This window comes from Haliotis asinina, chromosome 3, assembly GCF_037392515.1.
Source record: "Haliotis asinina isolate JCU_RB_2024 chromosome 3, JCU_Hal_asi_v2, whole genome shotgun sequence".
NCBI classification, from domain to species: Eukaryota; Metazoa; Mollusca; class Gastropoda; order Lepetellida; family Haliotidae; genus Haliotis; species Haliotis asinina.
Genome location: NC_090282.1, coordinates 42043889 through 42059466, shown reverse-complemented (window position 1 = coordinate 42059466; position 15578 = coordinate 42043889). Strand labels below are relative to the sequence as shown.

At 41.9% G+C, this 15578-nt stretch overlaps 1 protein-coding gene across 1 annotated transcript; it reads right to left on the bottom strand.

Moving 5' to 3' along the window:
- Positions 1 to 297: 297 nt before the first annotated feature.
- LOC137276845 (chitinase-3-like protein 2) lies at positions 298 to 15177 on the bottom strand. The gene is made up of 9 exons (XM_067808493.1): positions 15098 to 15177; positions 11341 to 11526; positions 10592 to 10848; positions 6316 to 6440; positions 5201 to 5324; positions 4196 to 4381; positions 3483 to 3605; positions 1799 to 2060; positions 298 to 1318 (listed from the first exon to the last, which is right to left on the bottom strand). Exons 1-9 carry the CDS (start codon positions 15153 to 15155, stop codon positions 1122 to 1124), a joined length of 1518 nt encoding a protein of 505 aa, XP_067664594.1. The 5' UTR covers positions 15156 to 15177; the 3' UTR covers positions 298 to 1121.
- Between the last annotated feature and the right edge of the window lie 401 nt (positions 15178 to 15578).

Genomic DNA, 15578 nt, shown 5'->3' with positions numbered 1-15578 from the left:
CCATGATATTGCTGGAATATTGCTAAAGAAAGCGGCGTAGAACTAATCTCACTGTGGCACTGCACGATTACAAAATTCAAATTAGAAAATGAAAAACCTTGTTATTACGTTTCTTTTGCTATTCAATGTACAAGGCAGATCTTAGAGTACTAGTACGTATTCCGTCCAAACATATCCAAGGGTGAAATACTAGTATACAGGTAATAATCGGCAAACCGCAGTTACCTAGTACTCGGCTCTGAGCGTCGACACAGTAGTTAGTTCGGTGTCAGGGACATAGACAGCATAAAACAAATATCTGCTAAAATATTTAATGTGAAAATGTATATGACAAATAAATTAATTGACACACATATATAGTAAAAGTGAAATGAAACTGATGATAAGGAATTATGCGGAGGACGAAAACAGCTGCTAGATAAATATTGCCTTCAGTTGCTCGTATCTATGACAGTTACGTCTTTGTAAGGGACTATAGTTACCATAAATTCCATTAGACCCGTCTGTCCAGCAGCATATTTCCACCGTCTCTCATATTTGATTATCAACTGGATTCGGTTTCAAGGTTTAAACAACTTTGAAATAGTATGCTGTGTTTTCTTAACTGACGTCCAGTTCCAGAGCTTCATCCTCTAACTGTACATATCTCAGGGACGACATGCACACGGACACTCCGTCAATGCACACCTAACGACCGCCTACCGACCATGGAAATCAATCTCGATGATACCTATTCTCGTGGCTTGGTCCACATTTTCGAGTTTTAACTGCAAAAAATTCCCCCCAGTATTTCCTAAATATAACATATAAAGGGGTATGTGCTGCATGCAGAGAGCTACCGGTTCCCCTGACGTACCCTGTCATAGTTCATTTAAAATCTTTCCAAAACAATCGGTGCATATAGTTAACAGCAAACGAAACGCAACTCTTTTATCATTTTTTTAAATAGAAGACATAGACGTGAACGCCTACTTTTATGAGATTACATATTTTTTTCGAAAATTGTTTCTTTTGCTGTTTATTGTATAAATGCAGTCCCAGGTTCTCTGATGAACCTAACCATCCCACAGATATGGGCATGATTCGCGTCCTACTTCAAACTGTCAATGCAATGCATTTGATCATTTCCGGGTCAGTGGCGGGCAAGCATCTGATGTGTACCCGCAGGTTTGTGCCTTGGGGATAAAGGCCATGTAGGGCCCACAGGACATGCGTCTGCCCATGTAGGGTGTGCACGAGTAGAAACTATGGCAGTCTTGGTCGTCAGGCCACAACCCCACGCCATTCTCTAGACACGTCAGCGGCATGTTTGGATCCTCTGAAACAGTGACGAGTAGCAAGTATTACTTAGCGTTCCTTATCATCATCAATATTTAGAAACAGTATATAAAGATCAGCCACACACAAAAGCTATATGCTCGATGCATATTCGGGACCTCAAATACATTAGGCTCCGACTTATTTAGGTCTTCATGGAATCGGGAGGACACCAGTACAATTTGACTCTTGACTTCATCTTTCAGAGCCTAAATGTGTTCTCGATCAAGTAATGTTCGTCTATACAGAGACTGACATGAACAGGCTCATCAAGTGTTGAGGACAGAAGTCGGATACATGCCTCTCTGCCTCTAAATCCATTAACCATGTTATGTAACCTTGAGTCCGTTTTAGTATTGCTATGGCCCAAAATGAAGCAAATATGTGCTCAGGTTGAATCGCAGCGAACCTCCCTTTCAACAGAAACATCAGCATAATATATTTTACTCTGAGTTTTACTCTGGAAGTGAGGGTGACATACCAATAGGTTTGATTGAAGGGAACACATCCTCTGGGCGGGGCTTTCTTGTCGGTGGCCGCCAAACGGGAGGAGCTGTAGCTAGTGGTGGCTTCCTGGGTGGCGCTGCGGTTGAACTCTGCGGCTCATATGATGGACGGATTATCTCGGATATTTTCGTAAGCAATGGATATCGTCCGAGTCCGCAGCCCTGTCCTGAGAAGTCGTCCATCTCAACAGACCAGATGAAGGCGCCCCCTAGGTTCTGGCTTTTGAGCCAGTTGGCCTGGAAGCGGATATCCATAGTCAAGGTGAATGTCATCAAACACCAAATTTTGATAGAACAGACCTGCTTGTTGAGATAACAGGTAAAGTAGGTATACTCTATAGGTAGATTGTATGGAGGGATGTAAGTTGATACATTCGGCCTCGGAGATGAAGCAATAGCTCGGGCGAAATTTTTCCAACGAGGGCGTCAAATATCAAAGACCTGACATATGCACTTAGGCATGACTGGGAGAGTTCGTTTGGGAACATTGTGTGGAGGGGCGAGTACTCATGCGCGCAGTTACCAAGTTTAAGGCCATCGAAGGAAAAAAGAAAGATGGTAAGGACTGACCCATCTATTCAGTGATCTGACCCATCTATTCAGTGATCTTGAGAGTGCGTTTTGGACAAACGGAGTCGACGGACGAGTGTGTGAATGTGTAATGGGTGCGAGGCATACGGATCCATGTTGTGAGCTCTACGTGAATGCTTGAGTATGCGTCTACAGTCAGACCTCGTTTATCCGAACACTTTGGTTTCTTATTGAATGGTTCATATATACGAATCATTTGGATGTCTACATCAGGAACTAGGCGATCGGCTACATGTGCATAGCATAACATAAAATAAATTACACTGGCTTGAAAAAGTCTTTGATTGACTGTTGGTGGGCAGCAGGGTTATTATTTGCTGCTTGAAATTTGTACACATTTTGATGTTTCGTTTGCAAAATTGACCGTTCGGATACAGAAACCGATAAACGAGGTAAATTGTCACTAGAAAAATTCGTTTTTTGTGAAGAATGTTCGGAAACCGAGGTATTCGGATATCTCAAGTTCGGATATACGAGGTCTGACTGTATGTATAAAAGCATAAGCCGTCATGCTTTACTGCTATGTATGCATGTGTGTTGAGTAAGTCACAGTAGTGAGCATGCATTCATGTAAATGTGAGCGAGTGGTTATAACGCTGTTTATTAACAGATTGATTTTATTTTGTCATGAATTTAATATCTTGGAGTAAATTGTTTACAAGTGTCTCATAGTTTAGATATGGGCTAACGGTCTACCTTGTGTTACTGATATGTAACACCCTGTGCTGCTAGTGACAGTGAAATAAAAATATTTTCTCTCATTATTTCTCAGGTTTTTTTCTCCAGATCATGAAATAACAAATTTCAATTCGATTTTTTTATCAGAAATTTGCGAGTCACAATAACAAAAACATTAAGGAACACAAAGTCATTACAAAACCGCCCATGCGGGCGCCTTTCATGTTCTATACACTCACGTGTAATGGCACCGACACACATACTGGAGGTCATTAGAGACCATTAAATTCAAAATCTAAACCGCAGGTTATCACTATATTGAACCCTCTCATTAAGATGTGTTGGAGCTGCCTTTGTGAATTTCAGGGTATTAGCTAGGGTGGCTCCCACCTTGATTCCTATGCTGGTGACGTCGTCATATCCCACCCATTGATCCCCTCCATACGCATACGGGGAGTTCTGCTCGTCGATCCATTCCTTCGTCCAAGAGTTGAGCCTGATGTTTTCACAGATCTGCAATGTATTGTGAATGACAATATGGTGCGATTGTTCCTTATTACACGAAACCTCTCTACTCTGAATACAGGAGGCAATAATGAAAAACTACGACCATATAAGCCTTATAAAAACATAGGTTCAGGCCCATACTTAAAGAAGTTCGAAGAAAGCAGTTCTAGCAGACAAGAAGATACTGATTATCGGGTTACTTCCTCTTCGTATTTTATAAGGTTTCATTCAATAATTATCTCGGTGAACACTCAAACCATGGATCTAGTGGCATAACAATTGCTTTAGTGCCTTTTATTTATTCCAGCTATATGGGGGTGTTCTCTAAACAATCGAGTCAGGACCAGACCATCCAGTGATCAGCAGCATGAGCATAGGTCTTAATTGGCAAACGATGACACGTGTCAACGTAGTCAGCGAACCTGACCACCAGATACCACTAGTCGCCTCTTACGACAAGCATAGTCGCCTCTTACGACAAGCATAGTCGCCTCTTACGACAAGCATGGATTGCTGAAGACTAATTCTAACCCCGGTCTTCACGTGTCTTTAGTCTCAATGCTTGATCGTATGGATGGTTTGTGTCATTTTCCCACCTCATAGAAAGCGAGGATCCCCTTCTCCCTGGTCATTCTGCCCGCTTTGCCTCCCCCAGTGGCGTTCGCCCCCAGCCACGTCTGCCATGGGTGTTGTAGCGTGTAGCTCATCCCATAGGTGGCTAGACCAAGGATAAGCTTCCTCTTAGGCACGCCCTGATCTAACCAGTATTGCACAGTCCAGCTCTGAAATAATAAAACACAGTATTTAGACTGTAGCCTGATACAGTGGAGCAGGGCATCACAAATGTACAGCTATGCGGCTACTTTGGATCACCACTGCACACGCTACTTCAAAAACGTTGCCATGAAGTATGGACGTCGCTAGCAGTGAAAGCGACGTTACCATGTTGGTTTTAACACCATTATCAAGCAAGTGTCGAACAGAATGAGTGAGTTTAGTTTTACGCCGCACTCAGCAATATTCCAGCTACATGGCGGCGTTCTGTAAATAATCGAGTCTGAACCAGGCAATCCAGTGATCAACAGCATGAGCATCGATCTTCGCAGTTGGGAACCGATGACGTGTCAACCAAGTCAACAAGCCTGTCCACCCAATCCCGTTAGTCGCCTCTTACGACAAGTTGAGCCCCTTGAACAGAATGAGGATAGAGAAGCATATACGCACTACCACTTAAGACTAGTCTATGCAGACCCTATACATCTACGAATACATGTCTGTCTACGATAGTACGACACTATTCAGTCCTCAAGTATCATGTTGAGTTTGATTTTACGCCGCTTTTAGCGATATTCCATCAATATCACGGCTGGGTACTCCAGAAATGGACTTCAAACATTGTATCCGTGTAGCGAATCGAACCCGGGCCTTCAGAGTGACGAGCGAACGCTTTAACCACCCGGCTACCCCACCACCATCGGTACATGTGAAAGTCCAATAAACACACTTAGTTAATGTTGCACAGTTTTTGCTCGGACATATATGTGTTTCCTTGTAAGAGTTCACGCGCATGAACTGCAGCTTACAACTTGACTTTGACGTACCTGACACAGGCTTTTCCTCTCCCCCTCGTCCACGTGACTGGGCGTGATGCTGCTGTGGTGTCCGATATTTTCTTCCCACATTCCATGATAGTTGTACGTCATCAGCAGCATATAATCTACATGCCTGAAATAACACAGCGTCTCAAGCACGTTACAATCTAGATATCTGAAAAGCATGGCGCGAACAACAGCATATAACTGAGATATGTGCCATTATCATTAGAGTATTATGAAGATCACCAACAGTACACAGTCTATATCCGTGACCTAGCAACTCCTACAACTCTTTTCCAACACAGAATAGCTTACATACCATGTGGTTCAAGGATACAAAATACTGCTAAGAACACTTTTTATGCTTTGAAAATATGGATTAACATACGGCAGCGACACTTACGTATATTTTCAAAAAACGCAATAAAAAGCCTCAGATAAAAATTGAATTCTATATTAACTATAGTCGATGACAAGTACGTATTCATGTGTAATTTGTGATACAAATACACGGGTTAAAGGCACAATTTCACACGTTTTCTACAATATTTTGGCCTGTATTATACATTTAGGTGTATACATTATGCACTCTCTTTAGTTTCCTATCGGTGCAATAAAAGACTTGCCTGAAATTGTTAATTGAAACTTCGAGGCGAACAGCTTCCAAACAGAGAAAACTTGCCATGTATGGAATGTAAAGAATTGCTCCGTTCGTCGAAAACAGTCGCACGCGTTGCGATGTTTGCTAACCTGTTTGTGTATCACAAGTTTTTCTTTGAACATTGGTAAAGTGCGCCCCAAGGGACATAACTCAGTGGAGTTCGCTTGAAATAACGTTCAATCGGTTGGCGGCACGAGAGTCGATTTTGTTTATCGAAATCTTTTTGCAATCAAATTACGCAATTTCTTTCTTTTTTCCTTTTTAGCAAATTATATGTCAGTTTCCACGAGGACTGATAGTTAATATTATTGAGAGAAATGCATTGCTTATTATTAAAGAATTGTGGTGTGAAATAGTGCCTTTAATGGAGAGTACAATCAATGCCAGTTTAACCACACCCTCGATGATCTCCCGGGTATACTAGGGGGGATTTGTCGAGGACGGTTTAACCATCGCTCACTTGTGTATTTTAGTTGGTTCGTAGGCGTTCTCAATAAAGAAGGTCCCTGCAGCAGTGGCCAAAGTGAGAATCATTTTCTCATTCCCTGTGTCTTGAGCCTCCACCCTGAACTTCTCTTGAATGGTCTGAAAGAAATACATGTACATACATTGCTGTCCCATATAACACATGCACATATGAGCGATGTGGTTGTTTCAGAAACGTCACACACAGATTCAGTTATTAGGACTTTGCATTATTAATTATTTTTTTTACAGAAAATAAAATCGACAGATTTCTCGGGTATGTTACGTCATATGCTTAACGTCATTCAAAAATTCTTTCCTAATTGGAGATAATGTTGATAATGTTGATACCCTTTGGTGTGAAATTATTACATAAAGATTCATTTTATGAAAAATCATGTTATCATACGAATCTCTTTAATCATTGATGAATCTATATATATCTTAAATTCTTGGGTTTTTAGACGTTAATGAATGTGTCAGATCCTACATACTGCCTGAAAAATGATTTACCTGTTTTACTTCATATCAATACTGAAACATCTCCATAAAAACGCATTTTGAATAAGAAAAGTAAACAATTTACTTTTAAGAGAACTTTTTGTGACACATTGCCTTCACAAACGGTGTCACAAAGGGGTGCCACTTGTCAAACAAATGCCGTGGGGACTTGCTATTTTTATTTGAAAATGAGATTTGGGACACATTTTTCTACAAAATGATACTAACCTCCTTAATGTACATATACATTGTATTGTATATTATATTTTAGTCCCTCTATCCAATAATATATTTATCTTGTTGGTTGGAGGGTGGGTTATGGCTATGACATTGGTTTGGAAGAACACTCCTGGTGGGTGGGGGAGTTAGTGAGGATTGTGCCGATGCGTGGTGCTTAAGTAATCAAACCGAAACATGAGTCTAATGAACCAAATCAGACAATGACCGATCATCCGATCCGAATTTTATCGTGTGAATGTGAAAACAGACACCTCATACCATTATGGTAACTCCAATTCCCTATTTCATAAGAAAATGGTGGCCGAACCTCGTCTTGAGATTTCCACGATTTCCGTTTGTCAGAGTTCGCAGCACGACGTGTTTGCAAGGACCAGAACGAGCGTAGTTTTGCACTATACAGATCATTGGATGTATCAAACAATGCTGATGAATATTCATATATCCTGTTGAATAAGTTGGTCTCAAAATTCTGGACTGGTTATTGCGCTACGATGAGCAATACAGACTATGTAAACTATGTTTCGACTTGTGATGTTTGTGCGTGAAGCCCTGTCATTGCAGTGTAGATTGGGTATGATCGTGCCCGGTCGGTTTTGGTTTCGACTGGTCTTTGAAAGAGGACAACTTTCGGAGGGCATAGAAATTCGACGCGACAAACCCTTCATCAACAAAGATGTACATATCAGTTTCTTGAATGACAATGAAGCAATCATGCTTCTGATTTTTCTCAGGTGCCTGATACGTTTATAGGCTATTTACGAGTTCAGTATTTTCGTTATTGAATCAAATTTGACGGATCGCGTTACGAGATTAGCATAAGAGAAGTACAGGCCGTTTGAGTCAGAAACGGATCGATGAATTGCAAATGTTTTCATTGTACAACATTGCCACATAAATATAAATAGTACGCATGTTTATCATTTACTAATACTCAACAGCTTTCTTATATTTGAACCAAAAGGTTGTTTAAGAAACTATCATCATTGAAAAGGCAAAAGTTGTTATATAGTCGTGGCGGGAAACAGAACAGCCAGTCATGTCTGGGGACATCTCAAAATCTATTTCGGTTCTTCGTCTGTCGTAGTGTCGTAGTCACGACTTAAAGGAATGGCAAGTGGTGCCACAGGTGCCTGTTGTAAGCCACCCCGAGAGCAGTAACCTTGTTCAGTGACGTTGGTTACCTTGCTGAGTGTGCCAAGTTTCAGTCGTGATTTTGTCACGGGAATACTTAACCAAAACCTCTAAACGTTGTGTTTGATCTAACAACATCTCTTTTGACAATACCCCATATCATTTCAATGGGGTTAAGGTCACAGTGATAGGGTGGAAGTCGCAGAATATCGTGACCCTTACTTTTTATGTAAGTGTCAACTTTGTAGAAACGTTCACTTTTGTGGGTTTTTGTGATCTCATATAGCTGGGGCTTCGTTGGCCTTTGAAGGCCGAGCGATCTGAAATTTGTCGAGCCATGATATCATATCACATTTTCGACTGTTCGCTGTCGAAGCTTTACTGTCGGGATCTTGAACGCTGTGGTATGAGGCATTGACCGTTACAATAAAAGACTTCTCTAGTACAGCTGGTACAACTTGTTTTTAACCCAATCAAGCAAAACCGCACCATTCATCTCAGATTGACAGTCTCTATTATCTGTGGACTGAATACCAAGTTGCAACCTGGCAAAACGCCTTTGCTGGAGCAACCAGCATGGAGTCACTCTCATTTCCACCTACAGGCAGCTTTCTACGTGACCCCTGTTCACCCCCATCGGGTACCCACTGACCCAGGTCTCGTCCAAGTACACTGGTTCCTCGCGTTTCTTCTTTATTACCCTGAGAATTTTATTTATCAAGCGAACGATATCAGGGCATTCACAAAGTACTGACCTGTATAACTATATCCGAAAGAGTGCAAGGGTTGCCAAATTTTCAGCGACATGTATTTGTTTTCAGAATAGAGCTTGTTGATAGACTGCCCTACAAGGTTCTTCTGAAAGTTGTCCAAATATTTTGATTTGTGTGACCCCTACCCGCTTCGCATCATCCTCACAATGTTGGTGTTCCCGATCATTTGCCAGTACCCTTGCTGATAATGAATTTATTACGGAATTTATTAATGGCATAAAATGGTTTACCCCTTTCGGCTTAAGCACTTTAATCATGAACTGTTTCACGACAGCATCTAACTTCATTTTTCATCAGGCATGTGTATTCCGACGAGACGTGATAGTGGCTGTTCCTTTTCTGCTGTTTCACCCCGCCGCGACAGATAACAACTTTTGCGTTTTCAATGATGATAGTTTTTTAAACAACGTTTTTTTGGTGTAGTCCGGAAAATGGTCAAATATAAGAAAGCTGCTTATCCGTATTAGTAAATGATAAACATGTGTACTATTTATATTTATGTGGCAGTTTTGTACAATTTGCAGTTCATCGGTCCGTCTCTGACTGTAGCGGACTATACATATTATGATTCAGTGTAACACGTGCCTGTCGCCTTTACATCCCCCTTTCACGACATGGACTGGTCGCTTCGTTGTACGTGAAACGAATTCGCCATGTTTACCAAGCCTGGGTCTCATCTTGACCCGCAGATCACTACCACGCCCCGAAACGTGACTTTTATAACTGGGCGCCTCCGCCCTCTGTTTGTTGACGGATTTTCCTTGGCAGTGTGGTTAATTGGATCCAGCTTGACATCAAACATTGAGAATAAACTATTTAGCAAGATTTTGGACTGTTTGTTTTGAAGGATACATGCAGTTTATATTGATATAACCCGAAGGTGATGAAACAAGGTGTTGACCACATTTTTTCTGAAACACGTCTTTTTTCTGACGGTGGGTAGCCTCGTGGTTCAGGCGTTCGTTAGTCATGAGAAAACCCGGGTTCCATTCCATACATGGACACTGTTTTGTGAAGCCCATTTCTGGTGTCCCCCCTTGGAAGAGCTGGTCGACTACTGCTAAAAGCCGCGTAAAACTAAACTCACTCACTCACTCGCTGTTTATGTAATCAAGGTCAATGGTCAACATCACTTATGGATGAAAGTGAATATGCTAAGAAAGGTATTCAACGCATTTTCCAGTGTATAAAAATCGAAAACGTATGAAGGTCTGCGAGTAAGCTTATAGTTATTGAATTAACGATAAATGAAAGGGAATAAAAGCTGGTGATTAAAAACAGTGACAACTGCTCTAGTAGACCTGCAAGCGTCTATATGAGGGTCGTCATTGGAAGAATCTGGATTTCAGAGCACTTGAAGAAGGGACACAACTCTGCGTCCATGCCTAAGAACATTCGAGGTTTGAACGATGAGACTACGTCAATCAAAGCCAGCTTTTTAGTAAAGTTGAGTGAATGAGCATACTTTTAACACTGTCCTTACAATATCACAGCTGAGGACACCAGACACGGACGTCACACACTAAACGCAATGGTCTCGGTCTTCGAACGAACACTTTATCAGTTAGGCAACCCCATCTCCCTCAAGGTTATAAATGTGTAGTGGTTGTTGCTATGGACGCTTACCTTCATTAGAGTGGTAAACTTATATTTGTCGGAGGGCTCGCTTCCTCTGACCCCCGGAAACTCCCAGTCCATATCCATCCCGTCCATGTTGTGCTCGCGGAGGTAGGAAACTGCGTTGTCGGCCCATTTCGACATAGTGTACTCATTTTCGATGATTGGAAGAAACGGCTTCGATCCCTCCTTCCATCCCCCCACCGCAAGCAGAACGCGTAGTTGCGGGTTCCGGAGTTTAAGAGCAGTGGTCTTGGCGTATAATGCTGAAGACATTAACGCTGGTGTCATTTCATTGCGACATAAACACTAAGACACCATACACTTAAACTAGATGTTGCAATTACACTAAAAGTTGCTGTTACCCTAGAAGTTGCTGATACACTAGATGTTGCTGTTACTATAGATGTTTCAGTTTCACTAGGTTTTGCAGTTTCACAAGAGTTGTTGTTATTACACTAGATGTTGCTGTTACACTAGAGGTTGCTGTTACACTAAATGTTGCTGTTACACTAGAGGTTGCTGTTACACTAAATGTTGCTGTTACACTAGAGGTTACTGTCACGCAAGAAGTTGCTGTTACACTAGAAGTTGCTGTTACACTAGAGGTTGCTGTTACACTAGACGTTGCTGCAGCAGAAGAAGAATAGTGACAGACAAGGTCAGACAACACATATCTCGTTGGCTTTGCCTCGTTAGCTTCGTTTTGACAACGAGGTGAGTTGTAAGTTAAATGGTGGGTAAGTAAATAAGCTAACCATTCCAGCCATCGGCTTTGTCGTCACCCAGATTGTTGGGTCCCAGGCCCCACGGCAACACCTTAGCGAATGCCACTATGATGTGTGTGCAGAGAAATGGATCGATGTCTTCGGGTGTGAACCGGCCGTAGTCTGTACGCCCCCTGGCGTCGCTGCTATAGTAGCAAAACATCTTCTTATCTTGTCCTGCAACAACCAATTTTTCTGTGTTATGTATTTGTCGGCCCAAGTTCGTATTTTGTATGGACAGCCAGCCTTACGTAATATAATTAAAAATGTTTTTGATATTTTGTTTGCATCGCATTCAGTATTGTTCCAGCGGTAGGACGAATTGGACTAGACTATCAGGGATAGGGGTTAATATCATGAGCATCGATCTACACTAACTGACACGTGCAGACATTAGGCTAAATAATAAAGTGAAATGTTTCTCGGGCATCGGCGCGTAACAATAATTTATTGCCATTTAAAAAAATATAATTATGACGTTGAAGCGTCCCGATGATCCATTTGTCCTCTATAAGAATAAGTGTCCGTAAGAACGAGTTTGACTGAATCTACAACTCATTAACAAGTGCTAAACTTCCCATGGTGTATTTCTCAGAGAAAAAATAAAAATGTGTTCCTCCCACGTCACTTTCTTTCTGTCAAAAAAGTCCTACTGCCCTCGTCACTTTTGAAAAATAATGTGCCCGAGAAACATTTATTTTTTTATACAGCCTTAGCTAATTGACGCCCAGTTGAAACATCACTTATGTTTACGTTGAGAGGAGCAACACTGAGAAGAGAGGTTCTGAAGCTGTGTAAAATCTAGACTTGCTTTGTTCAGGACTGTAGCACACAAACTAGGATGAGTGAATTGGAAAACACTGCGTTTCGGGGACTGTGAGATAAACAAAAATATATCCTTACCTACTAAGACCATCAGAAAAGAATACTTTGTAAATATTGTTTACAGTTTTAATGGTTTCCTCCATATCAATACTACATATACAGTACATCCCGTTAACACGATCTCGTTAAAAACGTCGTCACGTTATAGTGTGTGCATTATGTCAATCGATCTTTTCCCAGTGCCAGTCGGTCTATGACAAGGTCTTTGCCTAAAGTCAAGAGATCCATGTCTATGTGTCAGTCGGTCTGTTCCCAATGTCAGTTGGTCTGTTCCCAATGTCAGTCGGTCTGTTCCCAATGTCAGTTGGTCTGTTGCCAATGTCAATCGGTCTGTGCCTTATGCCAAGGTGTGTTCCCTGTGTCAAGGTGTGTTCCCAATGTCAATCAATCTGTGCGGTATGTCAAGGTCTTTTCCCAATGTCGGTTAGTCTGTTCCCAATGTCAAGGTCTGTTCCCAATGCCAGTCGATCTGTCCCCTGTGTCAATCGGTCTGTGCCTAATGCCAAGTTCTGTTCCCAATCGCAGTCAGTCTGTGCCTTATGTCAAGGTATGTGCCTAATGCCAAGGTCTGTTCCCAATCGCAGTCAGTCTGTGCCTTATGTCAAGGTCTGTGCCTAATGCCAAGGTCTGTTCCTAATCGCAGTCAGTCTGTGCCTTATGTCAAGGTATGTGCCTAATGCCAAGTTCTGTTCCCAATCGCAGTCAGTCTGTGCCTTATGTCAAGGTCTGTGCCTAATGCCAAGGTCTGTCCCCAATCGCAATCAGTCTGTGCCTTATGTCAAGGTCTGTGCCTGATGCCATGGTCTGTTCTTAATGTCTATCGGTTTTTTGCCTTATATCAAGATCTGGTCCCAATATCAAAGTTTGTGCCTATGTCATTGTCAGTCGGTACTATTAGTTACATTTGGACCTCAATCTCCCTAGCTCTTCGGGGTACATTTTCTGCAGGATTTAAATTTAACGGGTTTTGAATTGACGGAGTTTCACCATATCAGAAGATTCCCTGCTCCTCGAATTCACGGTCTCCAACTTGGGCAAGGACATGGGAGAGGATAATCTGTGACGTTTTAGTTGATGGCAACCGTTGACACACAGACTGAATAGCCTAAACGATAATTTAATTCAATATTTAGCTTGACCGCGTATTAATTCGACCGTATCACACGGGAGTGGTGAATTTAGGGTGGTACCCACACCGCGAGCATGGGTGTCAGATTTCCTGCAGACCGGAATCATTGGCTCTTTAATGTAAATGCCTGGAATTACACTCATCATTTGAAGCAAGCTTTGTTTTGCCCCCTCTATCAATATGGCGGCCATTCCTTGGCAGGTATAGTGACATCTATCTGACCAGGCACGTGCACAACGTGTTGAATGTGGACAGTCGGACCACGTCACAGGGTCTTGCGGTAGAGTCATTGGAATGAAACTTTAAATACATGAAGTTCTAATTAGATTTTTAGAGTAATGTGATAGAAATCATTACAAATGAAAACATGCTTCCACCAAATCATATTTATCTGAGGACAACATTAAATTAAGAAAGTAGCCAAACTTACTTGGTGTAACATCCTAACAGTCCCTATCATTTCGGTTGTTTCACTGGTACATAACAATAATGGGCATTCAGTTCTTGAAGTGAAAAGGTTTGTTCGTCAAACAGCGAACATAAACCAAAAAAAAAGAACCATTTCATTATAACATACGATGAAGTAATACTTTTAAGAGACATAAACCTGATTCTTGTGACATTCGCATCAAAGAACATGCTTGTTCCTTTTCAAGGCCATCGTCCGAATGTGGGCGAACACCTACAAATGAAACTTGTGTTTGTGAAAGTTTACTTCAAATACAAGTTGCAGCGTTGAGCACCTTTAACCAACATTTTCGCTTGTCCTCAATGTCTGACATAGTGTGAGTTAGTTTACATTAAACTTAGAATAGCCGTGCCAACCCCAAATGTTACGTTCATGCGGCTCCTCCTAACCTAAAAGTACCCTCTGTACGCTAATGATGGCGTCAGCACATTGAAACGGTCACATCACGATCTTACCACGATCTTACCACGATCTTACCAACCCACAACGATACTGACAACGTCAAATGTTATTACCGACTTGTCGTTGCACAGAGTTGTGCACAGTGCGTGTTTCAGGCGAAGGTCTGGTCTGGTTCAATCCAACCTACCCTCACTATCAATGGGATGTATTGCTCGAGGGCTTGTCTTCTCCGAATAGCTCCTTCAGTGGCTGTTCATATACCTTGTTGACCATTCTGTCATTCTGTCGTTAATGAAATCTATCTGACCATATAGTTTCCACTGACAGCTTGTGTGTATATATTGTTAAGAATAAGACTAAGTATGGTTTCAAGCCGCTTTAGCAACACTGCACCGCTATCGCGGATCACCAGAAATGGATTTCGGTCATTCGTAAGTACTCGCCTGCTTCCGCGACCTTGTCGGAATGACACGAGTAGTTCCGAATGCTTCGCACTAACTAGCGGTGAAGAGACTAAAACCCGGGTCTTCAGCGTGACTTCCAATCAGTTACCCCGCCGAATCATTTCGCTACTAAGGTCTCCAAGATCAAGATCCATTATCTCAAAAAATGTAAGGAACCGTTTTATGTTTTGACGAATATGCTCTTGTTTGCTTTATCAAAGACGCCTTTGTATATGTTGTTGTGATCTTGGAACTGTTATGTAGGTTCGGGTCACAAATAAGAGCCTTTGACACTACAACATGCATTGACCTACATATCGGTCAAACTTACATGTTTGGGCCTTGGTTTATACAGATGTGTTCCCCGTACGTGTCAAAGGGACAGTCGAATGTGAAAAATGTTTCGGTTGTCATGGTTACCTGTCACGAGCAGCGCGAGACACGCCAAGACCAGAAACATCATTATGGATGTCCGCATGGTGGAAACCTGAAACAAAACGTGAAAGAGACAAGGCTGTAAAATGAGAGTGTGAGTCAGTGTATGACTTGCGTTTTCAGCTTCTGTTTGTAACACGCTAGCAATATCAAGCAATATAGGGGTTTCATACACTCACAGGCAAAGCGTAGCGCAAATTGCTCGCTTCGCATATACGGAGACTGGTCAGATTCGTTCTGCTGCGCAACCCATTTTGCGCTACACTTTGCCTGTGATGCACTCTACCCATGCGAAGAACCGACCCCGGGTCTTCGGAGCGGCGAGCGAACACTTTCTCTACAATCACGATAATGATCAATGTATGTTTCTCCTTAAACATACCGTTTGCGTGGACATATACGTAAGTGTAGAGCCCTAGATTAATAAGTACTGGAAGACATACGGTTAATATCTTCAGAACACTTA